Genomic DNA, 20,779 nt, shown 5'->3' with positions numbered 1-20,779 from the left:
TTTGGTTTCCACTCTTTTGGCCTAATTGTCACTGAGACTGCAGGCTGATCTTACCAAGGTACTTACGGGTGTGGGAGTAAATACACCAGAGAGCAGCCGTGAGCAGAGCGCCAGTCAGAAAGGCTCCAAAGGTGATACTCAGCACTGCCACCATGCCAAGGCCATGTACTGTAGAGAGAAGGGCAGAATCCTGTTAGAGACCCCTGCACACATCCCGTACACCCAGATCCAGGCCTCATGCACACCTCTCACCAAGATCCAGACCTTCCGTACACACACCCTCACACCAAAATTGGGTGTGTGCACATGAGACCCTCAGCTTTTCTCATACTTTCACCTTGTACAAAAGCCTTCTTTCTTTGATGTATACCATAACTAAGCATTCTTTCCAACTACAAGTAAAAAATAATTTATTTCAAATTGTACACTGGATTTGCAGCACAGGATCATTCGTAAGTGGGGGGGGAGGGGATGAAATAGTGGCAACCACCCTGGGCCCTGTACTGCCATGGTAGCCCATTCCCAACACTATAATTTCAGTATTCCAGGACCCCACTGCAGTTGATTCACCCTGGGCCCTGCACTCTCCTGAAGTCAGTGCTGTGGCAGGATATGATGGAAAGTCTCTGTTTTGTTCTGTCTCTGATGTAGAATATTCTGCCTTTTCTTAAAGTATGCCCAAGAAAGATTATATAAAGCAAGAAGGTATTGAGTATTTGAGTAATAGAATTATGATATAAAAATCTGAGGTAGACTGTACATAAATAGATAAGAAATAGGATATATAAGGCAGTACTAAGGAACGGGTATCAACTGCATATAGTTAAGTACTAAAATAAACAGGTTGTGATTTAAAGGTTTATGGCTATTTACTTTTCCGTATGGTTTTAAAATCTTATTTTAATTTTACCACTGTGTCACCACCCCAATCCCAATAACCTTGAACCCCAGGAGCCTACAAACCCCAATCCCTAACACCCTACAAACCCTCGCACACCACAAATTCAGCATCCTAAAACATCTGCACCCAAACACCAATATTCTCAAACCCTCTCACAAACCCCAACACCCCCTGAAACCAGCACCCCAAATCTCAGCACTTCCCAAAGCTTAATCTGCAAACCCCAATACCATGAAACCCAAACACTACAAAATCCCCAAACCTCGGTGCTCCCAAAGCCCAGCACTGAGTGAGTTTATTTCGATTAACATATTTGTATTGGAAGCTAGAAAGAAAAGGATGGAGCTTGGGTCCTTGGTGGCCACAGTGCTACTGTAGAGAGCGAACATAGTGGGGGGGCGAAACAGTATATGGTCCACTGGTAAAAATTAGAGGGAACATTGGGGGTGGTTACAACAGGGAGGCACTCCTCCTTCCCAGTCTATCTTACGTTGCTGGAGAGGTCAGATCTTTTCCAGAGAAGTAGCGCATAACTATTATACCTGCATGTCTTTACTTCTAGCTTTAAAACTATACTTGTGGATGTTTTACTGGCATAACTTACGTGCATTTACCCCGCGGGTTTATGTGTGTAAGTCGAGAGATTTTCTAATGTGCACAGCAATGAAATTACCAGTATTACCAATTAGTCTACCAGTTCACCCAGTCTATCTCAGGGCATCGAAACCCTCCTGGCTCTTCAGTCTGAACTCCTCCCATTTCACCCAGACACCCCTCCGCCCCCGCACCAGTCAGAATTTCTCTTTTAAGACTTTTACAATCACTTACTCCAGATAAAGAGCAGGAGGAAACATATGGGAATAAGCTGCCAAATCTACACGTGTAAATCTCTTATAAAACAATTACACGCATACATGTTGGCCCCACCCAGGAATGCCCCTGGACCACCCCTTTTTTAAATGTGTGTATGTGTAGGTTTCTAAGATAGAACATACGCAAGTATCTGCAATTTACATGTGTATGTGCTCATTTCTACATGCGCACCTTTTGAAAATTCAGTTTTTAGTGTGCATCCATGGCCATGTGTATTTGACCATGTACATGCCAGTGTGAACGTGTTTGGGGGGGGGAGGGGTTAACACATGCATACACCTCATACCAAACTATTTTTTTCCCATCCTACAAAATATAAAAAACCTATAAAGCAAAGACTCCAACAAAAACTTTAGACGCTAAACATACATAAAATATTCCTTTCCTGTGCTGATAGAAAGTAAGCCTCCCATATATTTATGAACAAGTCATACTTTTCATAAATAGATTTATTAGCTATTAAATATTCAAAGATGACTAGATTATGTAATTTTAATGTTCACTAATTCAATATCAGTCTATCTGTATCTAACTAGCAACAAAGGTTTGTTTTCTTTACTGTAAGAAATGCTTTACTTAAAAATGTGTTTAAACATTTCCCAATTCCAGCTCTTAAAAATTTCCAAAAAAGTTCGCATGTGTGAGGTAGCTGATCACTTCTGTGGGCAGGATCAAAAACTATGGAGACGTTCCCCTCTAGCTCTCACGATTACCACTTAAATAGGCACAGGTCTGCGGTAAGTAACATTCTCCATAAACATTTTATAGCTTAATTTTCTGAAGCAGTTGTGAAAATCAGGATCCAATACTTCCAGCCTTCTTGCCAGATTTCCTCTGCCAGTCATTTTAAATTGATCTTGAAAAGACAGAATTACTGGTGACTTACGCCACCCAGACCCTTGGCCTGCCATCTCCTAAACCCTGAGCTGTTCATGCCTGGTTCAAACACTACAATCCCCCCCCCCCCTTCCCTTCCCCAATCAAGGGGCGGCTTGAGGAGATATTATGGTTCCTCTTAAGCTTAATTTTATGTGTATGTGATTTTTGTAGAGTGCACGTGTCTGTATGTGGGTAATTATATGTGCACGGATGTTTGCGCATTTGTGTCACTGGAATAGTATCCTGTCTCTCTCACAACTTCTCTCTTTCCTGTTTGCTCTTCGGTTGTCTGTTTATTCTGGCTCCAGTTCACATCCTGACCTTGCTGGAGAGCCCTCTCCCCACCCTGCCAAAAGGTCTCTGCTCTTCTCATAGGTCCTCCTGCACTCCTTCCTGAGGTTAATGCCAGCTGAATCACCATGGAAACCAGCTGTGACATTCCCCAGCAGCTGCCTGAAAGAACCCAGCTGTGCCCAGAGCAAACACAGCCAAAACAAGGGCCTTCCCCCCCCTCATCCCAGGGTCTTGGCCACACTGGGCTCTTGAGTGCCTTCTTCCCTCCAAGGGCCTTACTATAAGGAGAAACAGTAAGAAAAAAGTATCAAAAGAATTCTAAACTCCATCAATCAGAACAACACTTTACTGAATAAAAAACAAAGCCAGACCTTCACAGGATACCTATCAAGCTCTTTGAGATTTAAATGCAGTTCTCCATGGAGCAGAAAAGGAATTGCTAACTATGAGGCTGATATAATAATGAGTGTTTGACAGAGTACACATTCAGGCCGATACAATAAAGTCGCATGGAAAGCAGGTGCTCATTGTTGAGACCTGCTCTCCTGACGCGCGCCCAGCCACCTCTCCTGGGCGCATGATACAATATTTAAATGAGGTGTCATGCTAAAAGGAGGCGCTAGGGACAATTGCGCGCCCCTTGCGCCTCGGCAGCCCAGGAGTGGTGGCTGTGTCAGTGGGTTAGGAAAATGGACGCTTGTTAATTGAGCGTCCCCTCCTAACCTGACTGCTGGCACTTTTTTTAAACCGTTTTGTTGATGTACAGAAAAGCAGAATTTTCTGCTTTTCTGTACACTTTTTTGGGCCGCTCAGAAATTAACACTTGTTCTGGGCTTTCAATGTTTCTGCCCCGACAGAAACGCAACATTGCACAGGTCTCCGCCCTTTGGAAGAACTTGGTCCTTTCATAGTCAACAGCCCAAGAGAGGGGCAGGTTCAGGATCATCCCGAACCTCCGAATGAAATTTTACTGACCCATCTTCGGAACAAGGAGACGGGGGCTGACTGTCTCTCTTTTACCAAAGGTGGGTCGAGATCACTTTGGACAAGTGGGTACTGGAAGTCATACGAGACTGATATGCGCTAGAATTTTGCAGCAATCCTTGGGACGTGTTCATGATGTTTCCTAGCTACTTCTAGCACAAAAAGCAGGCAGTGGAGATTATTATTTTAAGGGTCCTCAGGATGAGGGCTGTAATCCCAGTACCTACGCCCCCAAGAAAATATTTATTTATTTATGTATTTGTTTGTTTGTTTGTTGAATTTTATATACCATCATTCGGTGAAGCCATCACAACGGTTTACAAGATTCAAAGTGTAATTTTCTTTTCAATTGCGAATTAAGGTATAACAGGATACATATTGAACAAAAAGTTAATCTTTTATAGTTCAGATGCGTTATTCCATCTATTTCAAGAAGAAATAGATGGAATAACGCATCTTGAGGTCCAGGATGGGGTGAAAGGTTCCTTTCACCCCATCCTGGACCTCAAGAGTGTCAACTGTCACCTACTAGTGAGTCATTTCCGCATGGAAACCTTGCACTCTGTGATATTGGCCATACAACTGGGAGAGTTCCTAACCTCCCTGGACCTATCTGAGTCCTACTTACATATTCCAATCATCAAGAACACCAACGCTTCCTATGCTTTGCCCTACTGGGTTGCCACTATCAGTTCCGGCACTGCCCTTTGGCCTAGCCACCGCCCCAAGCACATTTTCCAAGATTATGGTGGTCGTGGGGGCAGCGTTGAGAAGAGAAGGAATCCTGGTACACCCATACTTGGAAGACTGGTTGATCCGGGCCAGGTCCGTGGAAGAAAGTCTGCAGGTGACCAACAGGGTGACCTCCATGCTTCAGGAAGTCAGTTGGATAGTAATCCTGAATAAGAGCAGTTTCAAGCCTTCCCAATCAGTGGAGTATCTGGAAGTCTGGTTCGACATTAGGCAGCGCAAGGTCTTATGACCACACGGATACGGATGTTGATGTCCCAGGTGCGTCAGTTGATGAACACAATATGCTAGACCAGCGCTTTTCAACCAGTGGGTTGCGATACACCAGTGTGTCGCCAAACACTGGCAGGTGTGTCGCGTCTCCCGATGTCCCACTGCCCCAATGTACTTTCTTTCTCCCTTTCTCCAGCCCCCTGGGCCAATTGGAAACCTCGTTTCTTCCTACTCCCACTGCCCAATGGGAAGCCTCCTTCATTCTGCCTGCCCCCGCACAGGCCAATCGGAAGCCTCCTCCCTTCTACCTGCCAGTGGGAGTAGGAAGAAGGGAGGAATCCTTTGATTGGCTGGTGAGGCAGGCATCGTATAGCTCGGGGGTGGGGTGGGAGGAATGGTAGTGTCAAACCCCAATGAAGTAAGGCCACCACGGGAGGCCATCCCGGTGGTGGTGAAGAGGAAAACCTGACCCCGACCAAGCAAGGCTGCTATGGGAGCCCATCCCTGTGGTGGCGAAAAAAGAAGGCCCGCTGGAGTAAAGCCGCGGCGGAACTGGCGCCCATCCCTGCAGTGAAGGAAGAAGACGTTTTTGGTGAGAGTTTGTGTGTATGGGTGTGAATGAGTGCCTGGGTGAAAGCTTGTGTTTGTGGGTGTGAATGGGTGCCTAAGTGAGAGCTTGTGTCTGTGAGTGTGAATGGATGCATGGGTGAGAGCTTGTGTCTGTGGGTGTGAATGGATGCCTAAGTGAGAGCTTGTGTCTGTGGATGTGAATGGGTGAGAGCTTGTTTGTGTGGGTGCCTGGATGAGAGCTTGTGTGTGTGGGTGTGAATGGAAGCCAGGGTGAGAGCTGGTGTGAATGGGTGCTTGGGTGAGAGCTTGTGTGTGTGGGTGTGAATGGAAGCCTGGGTGAGAGCTGGTGTGAATGGGTGCTTGGGTGAGAGCTTGTGTGTTTGAGTGTGAATGGAAGCCTGGGTGAGAGCTTGTGGGTGTGAATCGGTGCCTGGGTGAGAGCTGGTGTGAATGGGTGCGAGAGCATTTGTGTGTGATTGAGAGCTTGATATAAGAGAGCATGAGTGTGATTGAGAGAGAGACTGGTCAGAGAGGTGATGTGATTCTGTGTGAGAGAGAGAGACTGGTCAGGAAGATGACTGGTGTGAGAGAGACCGAGACTAGTCGTGGGGTCTAATTGTGTGTGTGTGTGTGTGTGTGTGTGTGTGTGTGTGAGTGACTGGTTGTGGTGAGTGCTATTGGCCTGGAAAGGAAAGGAGTAGGAGAGTTGCTGGAGAGGGTAAGTAAAGGTGGCTTTTAAAATTTATTTTTCTTGATTGACTGCCATTTTAATTATTGGGTATTATGTGATCTCTGCTGTTTTGAAATATGTTATTGATATTTGGACATGTTTTAATCATTTTTATGAGTTTTTAATTGTTGGATATTATTCTCTTCAGCAGCTATTTTGTAACATTTTTAGTATAGCTTTACAATTATTTCTGTGTGGGGCTCTATAACAGCTTGGCTTATTCTGTTTTCCCAATAGGAAATGTATTAGTGTTTAGGGCCTGGTTTAATAGTTGTATTTCTTAGATAGGATTGTTACTGTTTGAGTGTGTTCCATAATACAGGTGTAACTTTGTGCGGGTTAGTTTGTGTGCATTATTGCAGATCCTGGGATTATGTTAGGTGTTATATTTCTCTTTCCATTTCTCCAGGTTTGCACTGCATGCAGAGTGGCTTTTTTGGTTTTCCATTCCAGTTTCTGTCTCCATATTTATAATTTGTGGTTTTTCTGTACTTGGTGAAGGTCAGTTCTGAGTGGGTGACCGAGGTGAGGTATTTAACTAGCATGTAGGCATTTGTATCAATCTTATTTGTTGTGTTTTCTCAATAGGATATGCATTAGTGGTAAATTACTCTTTTCATAAGGAAGACTATTATGCCTGGTAGTAAAGGGAGTTTGTTTTGCTTTTACTGAGATGTCATCAGAACCAGAATATCTTTTTTGTATGGCGAGTTATACAGGGTAATGCCCTAGATCTGCTCTGCACTCATTGCTGGGGGTTGAGGGGATTCCTGTGGATGCAGAGTGCATGTTTACATTTAGCCCCGTGATAGTCACATGTTCAGTGTGTCACGCATGTGAGAACCATCTGTCAGGTGTGTCCCGGACAAAAAAAGGTTGAGAACCACTGTGCTAGACAGTGTGGAGCTATCTCCAAGTTCTTAGTTTGATGGCGGCAATCTTGGAAGAATTGCCATGGGCGAGATCACAAATGCACCCATTTCAATGCTCACTGTTGTCACGTTGGAACCTGCAGTCTCAAGACTATTCGATTTGGTTCCATTTACCAAAGGGAGTCTGCTCTCATCTCAAGTGGTGATTGCAGGAGGCTCATCTGAGCAGGGGGATTGTCCCTGTCCTCCCCAAACTGGCTGGTTCTTAAAATGGATGCGAGTCTCCGGGGCTGAGGAGCTTACTGTCAGGAACTCGGCCCAGGGACATTGGACGGAAGAAGAAGCCCTCTGTAACATCAATCACCTGGAAACCCAGGCAGTGAGGCTGGTGTGCTTGCAATTCAGCCACAGACTCCAGGGTCAAGCGGTATGCATAATGTTGGACAACGCAATGACAGTAGCCTACATCAACCACCAGAGAGGAACCAAGAGCCAGCAGGTGTCTCAGGAGATAGACTTCCTCATAGAGTGGGCGGAAATACATCTACAGATGATCTCAGCCTCACACATCACAGGAAAAGACTTTCCAAGCAGGGAGAGTCTAGATCCAGGAGAATGAGTATTGTCGGCCAAAGTCTTTCAACTGATAGTAGATCGCTGGGGCTTCCCGTCCTTCAACCTGCTGGCTGCATCTCACAATGCGAAGGTTCCCCGATTCTTCAGTCACAGAAGAGATCCATGGTCTGGGGATTGATGCTCCTGTTCAAACCTGGCCAGAAGAAGAGTTGCTATACACCTTCCCTCTGTGGCCCCTGCTGAGCAAGATCATTTGCAGAATCGAGCACCACAGGGGATTATTTCTACTGGTAATTCCAGATTAGTCCAGGCATCCATGGTATGCGGATATGCGGAGGCTCCTGTTGGAGACCCCCTGTGCCTCCCACCGCACAGGGACCTGCTACAGCAGGGACCGGTTCTTCACGAGGATCTGACTCTATTCTGTCTTGAGAGGGCTCACCTGATGAAGCGAGGATATTCTGCGGCGATGACTGTCACCTTTCTCTTTGCTTGGAAGATCTCTTCATCCCTGGCGTATGGGCAGGTCTGGAGAGTATTTGAGGCCTGGTGCGAGGAATGTGATGCCCCCCCTCAGGCAGTCAAAATCCCACTTATTCTGGAATTTCTGCAGGACGGCTTGAATAAAGGTTTGGCCTTAGGGCTAGTGAGGAGGTAAAAAACATGGCATGGGAGTCTAGGTAGGAGGTAAGCGACAAAAGAAAGGGGCTGCACCCAATAAATATATTTTGAAAAAAAAAAAAGAAAGGGGCTGGATCATGTCAGGAGAGATGAGTATCAGGGAAGGAACCGGGGCTGGAGAGAGAGAGTAATGGGAAAGTAGATGAAGGCTTGGGAGAGGATGAGTAGAGAGGGTGAGAACTGGGGTCTAAGGAAAAATGAACAGAATAACGCTCCCTCCACTGTCCCTCTGTCTCTTTACCCTGTCTTTCAAACTCTTCCCAGTCCCCTCAGGTCTTTCCATCTTATTCGCTTCCTCTCTCAATAGCTTTTCATCATTTTCAACCGTGTCTTAAAAGGTGTACATATTCTCATCTCTCTTCCAAGGTTTTTCCTCCTTCTCAACCTCCTCCCTCCAGAGACTCTTTCCCCCTTCTGACTCCCTTCCTCCAGATGCTCAACCCCACACTCAGGCTTTTTTCCCTTAACACCCACTTCTCTCCTCATGCTCTCACCCCACCCTTAGATTTTTCCTTTCTCATCCCCTCCTCCGATATGCTTTCTACCCCTCAGGCTGTTTTTTTCCCCTTTTCACACCCCTTCCTTTCTTCCAGATGCACCCCCGGCCCAGCTCAGTTCCCCCCTCCTCCCTCCCATTCATTGTACCTTGGTGGCAGCCCTCCTCCCGTTTCTCCCCAGGGCCAGCAACAGGAGCAGCGATTCATCGGGCCTCATCTCCTATTGCTGCGGGGGCCAATCACACAGCTCGCGGTATGCGAGACTGGTCCCCGCGGCAGCAGGAGATGAGGCTCGATGAATCGCTGCTCCTGCTGCCGGCCCAGGGGAGGATCGGGAGGGGGGCTGCAGGATGTTACGCCATCGGATAGGGCAGACTTTTTACGTTCAGCTGAGCCCAATCCAATGCATTTCAAGCTGGGCTGGCGGCAAGTCATGCAGGCTGAGGCTGCCGCTAATCGAGCTCCTGCTCTTCCCATCAAATGTCCGCCCTGCGGGCCCGACGCTGCTCAGCCACCTGCACCTCCAAGCCCGACATGGCACGGCCTTTTGCGCCTCCACTCCTCTTCAGCCCTGTGGCCTGATGCTGCTCCACAGCTGCTGCAGCCGGCTCCTGCTTGGCAATGGCATCGTCTTCATCCTGCTGGCACGGGCCCGCAATATTTTTGTTTTCTGTTCCGCTCAGGCGGGATGAAGGAGGTGCTGCTCCTGCAGCCAATGCCGGTGCCTCTCGTCTCTTCTGCCTTGCACAGAGCAAAGAATAGCTATTTGAACCGCGGGAGGCTTCTATCTATGAAGCACCTGGTGGTAGAAAGAGCTCTGCAGGAAGGAAACACGCTGGTTAGACACCCCCCCCCCCCCCCCCCCGAGCTGGCATCTAGAGGGCTAAAATCCAGACAATATCCGGACATTTTAGTTCCCCTCCTGCCTTAAGGACACTAGCTTTAATTTCTGTATAGCCTGGAGAAAATCTGGACATTTGGCAACCCTAACAGAGAAACTTCAAGGAAAATTTACAGAGCATCTACCAGCACAGGCTGCGGGATTACAAAGCAACCCTCAGATAGAAAAGAGCAGCATACATGAGCAAAAAACTTCCTGAAATCAAGGAGAGCATAGATAACATCTGGAATAGGCCTAAATCCAAAGAACAAACCTGGTTTAGTAATCCAGAATGGTAAAAGACAGGACTTAGCACAAACAGCACCTCTCTAAAGAGATCAAACCTGAACATCTCACACAAAATCAAGCACACACCCGAGAAACTAAGCCAGCTGGAAAATGTAATCTAAAACTACCAAACAACCCTACAGCAATAAAGGAAATCATTGAATGCCCAGTAAAGCATGTGGCCCCCAGACGTTACTAGATAAGATGTTAAAATACAGCAGAGTACAAGACCCATACAATCACAGAGGGAGCAATATTAGCAAACTGTTCTCTAGTGTCCTTAACAAAAAAAAAAAAGGATAGTACTACAATGCCGGAAGAACGGCAGAAGCCTGCACAGAAGTCAGAGCGAGCTCCTCCCAAGCATCAAACGTCTGACCACATCTTTACCTTAGAGAAGCAAATTAACAAACGTAAAAAAAAACTCACCAAAACAGGGAGAATATTTGCATGTTTTATTGACTTTTAAAAAGCTTCTATCTGGCACCCTGGCCTCAACCTAGAATTACTGCAAAATGGAATCAGGGTAGGGAGTGGGGCGAGGCACAGGCATTGTCACAATGTTACTGCCTCTCTTCTCACTCAGGCCAGTGCTGAGCCTAGTGCCCAGCTTAACAAGCGCTTGGACACGTGTTTTGGACATGTGTCCATAACCCCTTATGCAATAAGGCAACACTGAAAATATTACACCAGGCCTTAAGACACCAATACACCTCCTATTAGGAAAACTGACCAAGCCAGGCTGCTATAGAGCCCTACACAGAAACTACACGCCAGCAGAGAACCTCACCTCAGTCACATGTGCAGACCCTGACCTAACAAGGAATAAAAACACCATAAAGCATAAATAGAAACATGCAGACAGAAACTGAACTGGAAACCGCAGTAAGCTAGAGACTTTGTATGCAGTGCAACAAAGAAAAAAAGAGAACCATCACCAGTCCTCAAAACAAATCAAGAAATATAAAATCAGTAGCAGTAAAACCATACTAATAAAAAGAACAGATTATTTCAAAACAGTGGATGAATGGAATATCCAATAATTAAAAACGCATATCAAAAATTTCTAGATACCAATAAAATATTTCAAAGTAGCAGGCACAAAGACCCAGTAATGAAAAATAAGAATAAAGAAATGCTTTGCTCTGCATACCTGGGAACGTTTGATATCCAGGTGCCCTGAGATTGTTTTGAATTCGCAGGAGGAGGGATGGTTTGCTTGCAACTTTCTCCTCTCTCTCTCACACAGAAGCTCTCTCTCACACTGGCTCTCAATCACACACATATACACATGCTCTCTCACTTACATAGGCTCTCAATCATGCAAATATGCATTTGCTTTTTCTCACTTATATAGGCTCTTAATCATACATTTACACTCATGCTGTCTTTTCACACTTACATACATGCTCTCTCTTTCACACACATAGACTGACATTCACACACTTACATACATGCTTTCTCTTTCTCTCACACACTGGCTCTCAATCACATACTCACATGCCCTATCACCTACATCGGCTCTCAGTCACACACAGCCACACATGCTTTCTCTCTTACTTATAGACACAGGTTCTTAATCATACATACGCATGCTCTCTCTCACTTACACATACAGGTTCTCAATCATACACATTCATTCTATCTCTCTCACACACAAAGGCTCTCAATCACACACAGGCTCTCAATTACACACACACATACTCTCTTTCACACAAACATGTTTTCAATCATACACTTACACATACAGACTCTCAATCACTCATATACATGCTGTCTCTCTCTCTCTCAAACACACACACACACACACACACACAAGATCTCAAACTCATAAGCTTGCTCACTCACGCACTCTTCTCTCCCTCTCCCCCCACTGAACTAGCGACAGCAGCAGCCTCCTCCATTTCCTGCCTTAGTGGCAGCAGCAGCCTCCTTCACTCCCAGCCCTCGCAGCCTCGAGAAAGGACTCCCATCCACCAAGGTAGCTGATGTTGCTCCTCTTTTGCTCTGCGCCGTGCTGCTCTTCTTCAGGCCAATGCTGCACACTCTAGCATGGTCTCTTCTTCCCACACATGTGGCCACTGCACACTACTTCCTCTTCTTGGCCGCAGGGGGCGGGAAGAAGAGATCATGCTGGTGCCACTGACTCCAGCTCTCCTGTGCGTTACGCCTGGGCTATCAACATTTTAAGCCCGGGTGGAGGATGAGTTCCTAGTTCGCTGGGGCAGGGGAAGCAGCTGGGTTAGTGGGGAACCGGGAAGTGTGGTGACACACCTGCGTGTGCTTGGCGACACACTGGTGTGTAACAACACACCGATTGAGAACTTCTGGACTAGAGATCCACTTCAAATCATGGGCCGTACAGACAGTGCTCCCAGGCTCTCATGCTTCTGCAGCCATGGGAGACATCACATAGTTGATATGTTGCCACATAATTTATAACCTGCCACACGATCAAACTTGAATCTCCCCCACCACCTGCCTGTAATTCAGTCACCTGAAGGAAACTACATGGTGTCTGCAGAGGTTGAGTCAAAGAACATAAGAAGTTGCCATACTATGTCAGACTGAGTGTCTATCAAGCTCAGCATCCCGTCTCCAACAGTGGCCAATCCAGGATACAAGTACCTGGCAAGTACCCAAACATTAAATAGATCCCATGGTACTAATGCCGGTAATAAGCAGTGACTATTCCTTAAGTCAACTTGATAATAGCAGTTTATGGACTTCTCCATGAACTTGTCCAAACCTTTTTTAAACCCAGATAAGCTAACTGCCTTAACTACATTCTCTGGCAATGAATTCCAGAGCTTAATTATGCACTGAGTGAAAAGGAATTTCCTTTGATTTGTTTCAAATGTACTACTTGCTAACTTCATGGAGTGCCCCCTAGTCCTTGTATTATCTGAAAGAGTAAACAACCAATTTTCATTAACCTGTTCTTGTCCTCTCATGACTTTATAGACCTCCATCCTATCCCATGCCAGCCATCTCTTCTCCAAGCTGAACAGCCCTAACCTCTTTAGCTTTTCCTCATAGTGGAGCAATTCCATCCCCTTTATCATTTTGGTTGCCCTTTTTCTGTATCTTCTTCAGTGCATTGATCTTTTTTGAGATGCAATAACCAGAACTGAACTCAGTACTCAAGATGCAGTCTCACCATGGAACAATATAGAGGCATTATGACATTCTCCATTTTATTCACCATTCCCTGACTAATAATTCCTAACATTCTGTTTGCTTTTTTGACTGCCACAGCACACTGAGCCAATGATTTCAATATATTGTTCTTTATGATGCCTAGATCTTTTTCCTGGGAGGTAACTCCTAACATGAAGGCTAACATCATATATTTTTCCCTATATGCATCACCTTGCACTTGTTCACATTTAAATTTCACCTGCCATTTGGACACCCAATCTTCAAGTTTCACAAGGTCCTCCTGCAATTTATCTCTATCTGCCTATGATTTAACTACTCTGAATAATTTTGTGTCATCTGCGAATTTGATAATGTCACCCATCGTTCCCCTTTCCAGATCATTTATAAATATATTAAAAAGCAGCGATCTGAGTACAGATCCATGAGGCACTCCACTGTTTACCTCTCTCCACTGAGAAAACTGACAATTTAATCCTACTCTATGTTTCCTGTCTTTTAACGAGTTTGCAATTCACAAAAGTACATTGCCTCCTATCCAATGATTTTTTAAATTTTCATAGAAGCCTCTCATGAGAGGACTTTGTCAAATGCCTTCTGAAAATCCAAATGCAACACATCTACTGACTCACCTTTGACCATGTTTATTAACCCTTTCAAAAAAATGTAGCAGATTTGTGAGGCATGACTTCCCTTGGGTAAGTCCATGCTGGCTGTGTCCCATTAAACCATGTCTATCTATATGTTCTGTGATTTTTAGAATAGTTTACACTATTTTTCCCAGCACTGAAGTCAAGCTCACCGGGCTATAATTTCCTGGATCTCCCAGGAGCCTTTTTTAAATATTGGGGTTACATTAGTCACCTTCTTCAGGTATAATGGCTGATTTTAATGATAGGTTACAAATTACTAGTAATAGATCCGAAATTTCATTTTTTAGTTCTTTCAGAACCCTGGGGTATATATACCATCTGATCCAGGTGATTTGCTACTCTTCAGTTTGTCAGTTCACCGTGATTTGGTTCAGTTCATCTGAATCATCACCCTTAAAAACAGTCTCTGGAACAGGCATCTCCCCAACATCTTTATGAGTAAACACTGAAGCAAAGGATGCTGGGTTCTGTTTTAGTTCATCTGCTTCCTGCTCTAGCCCCTCCCCTCACAGGTATTGTGTATGGAACAGGAGGGGAGGGGAGGGAGATGAGGCTAAGACTGGAGCAGATAGAGCAAAGAAGAGCCACTTTGCTATCTAATCCAACCCTTTCCCTCCTATTATTTGTCCTAAAGGGAATAAGGGTGGGGGAGGTGAAGTTGGATTGGACAGTGTAAGCAGTCAGAATATTTGATCCCTCAAAAATTTAAGTCAAACCAAACAAGATTTTCATATAATTCCTAAATGGACTGATATCCCTTTAGAAGAATTCCATTTTTATACAAAAGGTTCTTGCATTACATATGTGCACTTCCATGCAGAAGGTCCCTGGTTCAATTCCTGTATTGAGTCAATTAGGGATGCTGCAGAGAATTTAGAGCCTATGATACAGGGTTCCTGAAGGATCCCTAGTACATAGTCCTAGCCTCAGAGCTTTTGCCAAAATGATAAGAACAGGAATAGTGAGAGGGAAGGTCTATAAAAATAGTGGGAATAGGTGGTTATGAAAGAGACAATCATGCTGGAAACTGTGTTCAGTGGTGATTGTTCAGAAGAAATGAAACAAATCACAGTGAAGCTGGAAGAAGCAATAAGGCAGATTCACAAACTAAAGAGCAGCAAATCACCTGGACTAGATGGTATATACCTCAGAGCTCTGAAAGAAATAAAAAATGAAATTTCAGGTCTGTTACTGATAATTTTTAACCTATCATTGGAATCATCCATTGTGCCTGAAGACTGAATTGTGACCAATGTAACCTCAATCTTTAAAAAGGGCTCCAGGTGTGATCCAGGAAACTATAGAACAGTACCAGGAAAAATCATGGAAACTATTCTAAAGAATAAAATAACAAAACACATAGAAAGATATAGTTTAATAGGACATAGCCAGCATGGATTTACATAAGGGAAGTCTTGCCTCACCAAACTGTTACTTTTTTTTTAAGAGTTTAATATATGGAAAATGGTGAGCTGGTGGATGTAGTATATTTGAATTTTCAGAATGTGTTTGACAAAGTTCCCCATGAAAGACTCCTAAGAATATTAAAAAGTCACAAGATAGGAGGCAATGTCCTATTGTGGATTGTAAACTATTTAAAAGTTAGAAAATAGAGAACAGGACTAAATGGTCAGTTTTCTCAGTGGAGAAATCCAGGGCCGGATCTCGGCCTGCTCATCTGACATTGCTGCCTGGATGTCCCACCGCCTCCTTAAACTCAACATGGCCAAGACAGAGCTCCTTATCTTTCCCCCCCCCCAAGACCACTTCCATCTTCCTCCTTTCTGTTTTTGTGGATAACACGGTCATCATCCCGATCCCATAAGCCCATAACCTTAGAGTCCTCTTCGGCTCCTCTCTCTCCTTCTCTACACATATCTAAAACACCGCTAAAATGTGTCATTTCTTTCTTTATAACATTTCCAAAATCCATCCTTTTCTTTCTGAACACACTACCACTCTCTCATCTCCTCCCGCTTAGACTACTGCAACCTGCTCCTCACAGGTCTCCCAGCAGCCATCTCTCTCCACTACAATCTATCCAAAATTCAGCTGCGCAACTTATCTTTCACCAAAGTCGCTATGCTCACATGACCCCTCTTCTGAAGTCACTGCATTGGCTCCCTATCCACTCCTGCATACAGTTCAAGCTCCTCTTTCTCACCTACAAATGCCTTCATTCTGCACCACCTCACTGCCTCTCCTCTCTTATCTCTCTCTACACCCCTCCTCTTGCACTCCGCTCGTTGGATAAGTCACTCCTATCTGTGCACTTCTCCTTTACTGCCAATTCTAGACTCTGAGTTTTCCACCTGACTGCGCCGTGTGCTTGGAATAGTCTTCCTGCACTGGTGCGTCATATTCCCTCCTTACATGTTTAAATCCCATTTAAAGATCCACCTTTTGAAACCACATTTAAATCTTAAGCCTGATTTAAGCTTTTAGTCTTCTTAACTAACTTTCTTTTCTTTTTAACCATTGTCTTGTTTTATGAAATGCCCCAAGTCTCTTGTCTTGTATGGATGTTTTATTAGATTGTAAGCTGTATTGAGCAGATACTATCTTTTTGTATGTTTATACAGTGCTGCGTATGTTGTGTAGCGTTATAGAAATGTTAAGTAGTGGTAGTAGTAGTAGTAGTAGAAGGGAAAACAGTAGACTGCCTCAGGGATCTGTACTGGGACTGGTGCTTTTTAATATATTTATAAATGATCTGGAAAGCTGGAACAACAAGTGAGGTGATCAAATCTGCAGACAATACAAAATTATTCTGAGTTGTTAAATCAAACAGATTGTGAAAAATTGTAGGAGGACCTTGGGAGACTGAAGACTGGCCATTCAAATGGCAGATGAAATTTAATGTAGACAAGTGCAAAAGTGATGCACATGGGAAAGTCGAAAACACGCGTCCAACCCCCGCCCCCGAAACTAATAGCGCCAGCAACATGCATGTTGATGGCCCTATTAGTTATTCCCTTGCGATTCAATAAATAAAATGTGCAGCCAAGCCGCACATTTTACTTTCAGAAATTAGCGCCTACCCAAGGGTAAGCGTTAATATCTGCCGGCACCAGGAAACTGCACAGAAAAGCAGTAAAAACTGCTTTTCTGTACACCCTCCGACTTAATATAATGGTGATATTAAGTCGGAGGTCCCAAAAGTTAAAAATAATTAAAAATAAATAAATAAAAATTTTAAATCGGCCTGCGGCTCCGCTCCTGTCAAAAAAGAGGCGCTAAGGATGCACTAGTGTCCCTAGAGCCTCTTTTTACCGCGGGCCCTAATTTGAATATTGTTTTTTAGTGAATCGCGCGCACAGGAGAGTGGCCTGTGCGCGTGCCGGGAGAGAGGGCACTCGCCCGCTTCTCCTGCAAACTTTACTGTATCGGCCTGATGGTTAGGTTCCATATTAAGGGGCAGATTTTCAAAGGGTTACGCGCATAACATACGCGCATAACCCTGAAAACCTGCCTCTGCGCACACCGAGCCTAACTTGCATAGGCTTGGCAGCGCGCGCAAGCCCCGGGACACACGTATGTCCTGGGGCTTACAAAAAGGGACAGGGCGTGGGCGGTCCGTGGCAGGGGCGTGGCCGGAGCCTCCAGACACAGCGGCCATTTGCCGCTGTGCCCGGGATTGCGGGTCAGCCGTTGGCCGGCGTGCATAAGCTATGCCTGCCAAGAGGCAGGCGCAACTTCTCCAACAAAGGTAAGGGGGGGGGGTTTAGGTAAGGTTGGGGGGCGGGTTAGGTAGGGGAAGGTGGGGGGAGGCGGAAGGAAAGTTCTCTCTGAGGCCGCTCCGATTTCAGAGCGGCCTCGGAGGGAACGGAGGAAGGCTGCGCGGCTCGGCACGCGCAAGTGGCACAATTGTGCACCCCCATGCGCGCGCCGACCCTGGATTTTATAACATGCGCGCAGCTGTGCGCGCATGTTATAAAATCAGGCGTAGATTTGTTTGCGCTGGGTTGTGCGAACAAATCTACACCCATGCGCGGGTTTTAAGATCTGCCCCTAAGAGTTACCATCCAGGAAAAGGATCTGTGCATCATAGTGGAAATACTTTTAAATCCTTGGTTCAGTGTGCAGTGGCAGTCAAAAAAGAAAACAGAATGTTAGGAATTATTAGGAAAGGGGAATAAAACAGTGAATGTCATAATGGTTCTGTATCGCTCCAAGGTGAGGTCTCACCTGGAGTATTGTGTGCAGTTCTGGTTGCTGCATCTCAAAAAAGATATAGTTGCATTGGAAAAGGTACAGAGAAGGGCGACCAAAATGAGAAAGGGGATGAGACAGCTCCCTTATGAGGAAAGGCTAAGAGGTTAGGGCTGTTCAGCTTGCAGAAGAGGGGGCTAGGCAGGGATAGGATAGAGTTAGTACTCAATTGTGAGAAAACCAAAATACTGTGGCTAGGCTCAATGTCATTATCTCCTATACCAATATACCTATGTTGGGTAATGGTGAGGAATATGTAGTGTCTGAAACACATAATTTAGGATTTATTTTAGACACAAAACAGCAATTGAAGACTCAAATTAAAAAAGTTGCCAGATCTGAATTTTTAAAAACTCAGATTATTAAAACCATTGTGCCTTATACAATCACCTTATGATCTACACCTTGGGTGCAAGCTTTGGTGTTGCAACACATTGATTATTGCAATGCTTTGTATGGTGGTTTGCTTAAATGTGTGATACATGTGTTGCAAGTGATCCAAAATGCAGCTGTTAGGTTGGTTCTTGGTTTACAGGGAAACATAAGTATCACTTCCTATCTGAAATAATTTGCCCTGGCTCTCAGTTACACAAAGGATGAAATTCAGATTGCTGATATTAATTCATAAGGCTAAAGATATGGATACATTTTGTTTGAAATATATTGTGACAAGTTATGTAACAAATTGTGCATTGCATTCTGCTTCTCAGTGTTTGTTAACAGTATCAGCATTGTCTTATGCTCATTTGACAACTATTAGATGCAAGGCATTTTTTTATACTGGGCCCAGAGCTTTGGAACTCCGCTATATGAGATATGCAGCAATAGAGATTATTTAAGTTTTAGAAAAAAGTGAAGACATTTTTGTTTGTAGAAGCTTTTAGTTGATCTTCTTTTTAGATTGCAGTACTGTCTATTATTTTAATATGCTTATATTTTTGTAATCTGCATTGTTAAAATAGAACTTTGGAATATAAATGAAATAAATAAATAAAATAAAAAGTATAAAATCATGAGTGGAATAGAGCGGGTAAATGTAAATCGGTTATTTACTCTTTCAAAAAATACAAAGATTATGGGACACTTCATGAAGTTAGTAAGTAGCACATTTAAAACAAATTGGAGAAAATTCTTTTTTCACTCAATGCACAATAAAGCCCTGGAATTCATTGCCAGAGGATGTGGTTAAGGAAGTTAGGATAGCTGGGTTTAAACAAGGTTTAGACAAGTTCCTGGAGAAGCCCATAAACTATTATTAACCAAGCAGAATTAGGGAATAGCTACTACTTATCAATGTACAATAGCAGCATGAAATCTATTTATTGTTTGGGATCTTGCCAGGTACTTGTGACCTGGTTTGGCAACTATTGGAAACAGGATACTGGGCTTAATGGATCCTCGGTCTGACCCAGTATAGTAATTCTTATGTTCTAATAAGGCTCATGACACCAGGATCCCAGCCTTGGTTCTGAATGAGCTGGAAGGAAAAGGAGAAACTGCTGAGTGGAAATTAAAAAAAAGGAAATTCAAGGACAAGAGGTCATGATCTGAAGCTAGAGGGTGGAAGGTTCAGAGAGCACATGGCAAAATACTTCTTTAATGGAGAGGGTAGCAGATACCTGGAATAGCCATCAGCAGAGCTCATGAAACCAAAACCATTTAAACATGCTTGGTGCAGACATGGAGTGCAGTGATAAAGCAGGTGCAGGATAACAGCTTAAAGAAATGAGGCAGGGGGCTTAAGTATTATTATTTATTTTTTATTTTTATTTATATTCCTCAATCATTTGGAACTTTGGAGGCCAAACAGGCACATACAAGCCAACTGCCAGAGAATAGTGGAATGGCTGCACTGGGTTTCCAAGAAGGCTGGGGTAATCTGCACTGAATGGCTATGGTTATAACCCAAATATCAACAAACATGGGATGGCTTGATGTTCGGACAACAGCCACACTAAGGTCTGGGTTTTCTATCTTCGCAAAGTTTTCTGAATCGCACGGTAACGGGGGGGAGGAGGGGGGGCGGGCCTGCGAAAGCCGGCAGCGATCGCACCACCATGATGTTATCGCTGCTGGCTTTCGCACCCAATAGCGCCACCGTGAAAGGTGGCGCTATTGGGTGCGCTACTGGCGGCGATAACGGGTCTTACCTTATCGCCGCCAGCGAAGTTTCTGCGGCGTCCGCCCCGACGACGCCCCAACACCTCCTCTTCCAGTCCCGATGCCACCCCGACACCGCCCAGACTCCGCCCCTATCTAGCTATCGCACACGAAAAGGGACTTTTCACGTGCGATAGGGATAAAAAATGACCCCCTAATTTTGGTAGCTGTTTGGATTATTAAAAAGCTTGGTGGTAAGAACAGGTTGGGGGTGGGGAGGGCCTAAGGACTGGATTCAGTGTAGGGCTTGTACAAACCAAAATGGAAGATAAGGCCTAGAATGGCCTAGAAGCAGAGGTGCTGGGACAGACAGAGATAGCAGTAGTAAGAACAGGATTGAAGGGTTGATAGAAAAACATTGGGGAGAAGCCAGTACTAGTTTAAGTACAGGAAGGTAGGCGTACACATGTTATAAAATCCGGGGTCGGCGCACAAGGGGGGTGCACAATTTTGCAACTTGCACGCGCTGAACCCGCTCTGAGTTGTGCTGCCTTCCCCTGTTCCCTCCCACTTCCTTACCCCCCCACCCCACTTCCCTTCCCTTCCCCCCTACCTTTGATGATTTCTTTTTTTTATTTCAAAACTTACTTCAGCCCTGGGGCTGAAG

At 44.7% G+C, this 20,779-nt stretch overlaps 1 protein-coding gene across 2 annotated transcripts in view; it reads right to left on the bottom strand.

Annotated features, from left to right (window-relative positions):
- Positions 1-20,779, bottom strand: part of ENG (endoglin) — a 128,023-nt gene that overhangs the window by 7,762 nt on the left and 99,482 nt on the right. Inside the window, exon 15 of one of the 2 annotated variants that reach the window (XM_029612764.1) lies at positions 55-168. In XM_029612764.1, coding sequence (XP_029468624.1) covers positions 55-168 — 114 coding nt within the window. The remainder of the gene's footprint in view (positions 1-54; positions 169-20,779) is intronic. The other variant, XM_029612765.1, reaches the window with a different exon arrangement.

The sequence above is a fragment of the Rhinatrema bivittatum genome, chromosome 8, assembly GCF_901001135.1.
Source record: "Rhinatrema bivittatum chromosome 8, aRhiBiv1.1, whole genome shotgun sequence".
Taxonomy (NCBI): Eukaryota; Metazoa; Chordata; class Amphibia; order Gymnophiona; family Rhinatrematidae; genus Rhinatrema; species Rhinatrema bivittatum.
This window is presented reverse-complemented; position numbering and strand designations above follow the sequence as displayed.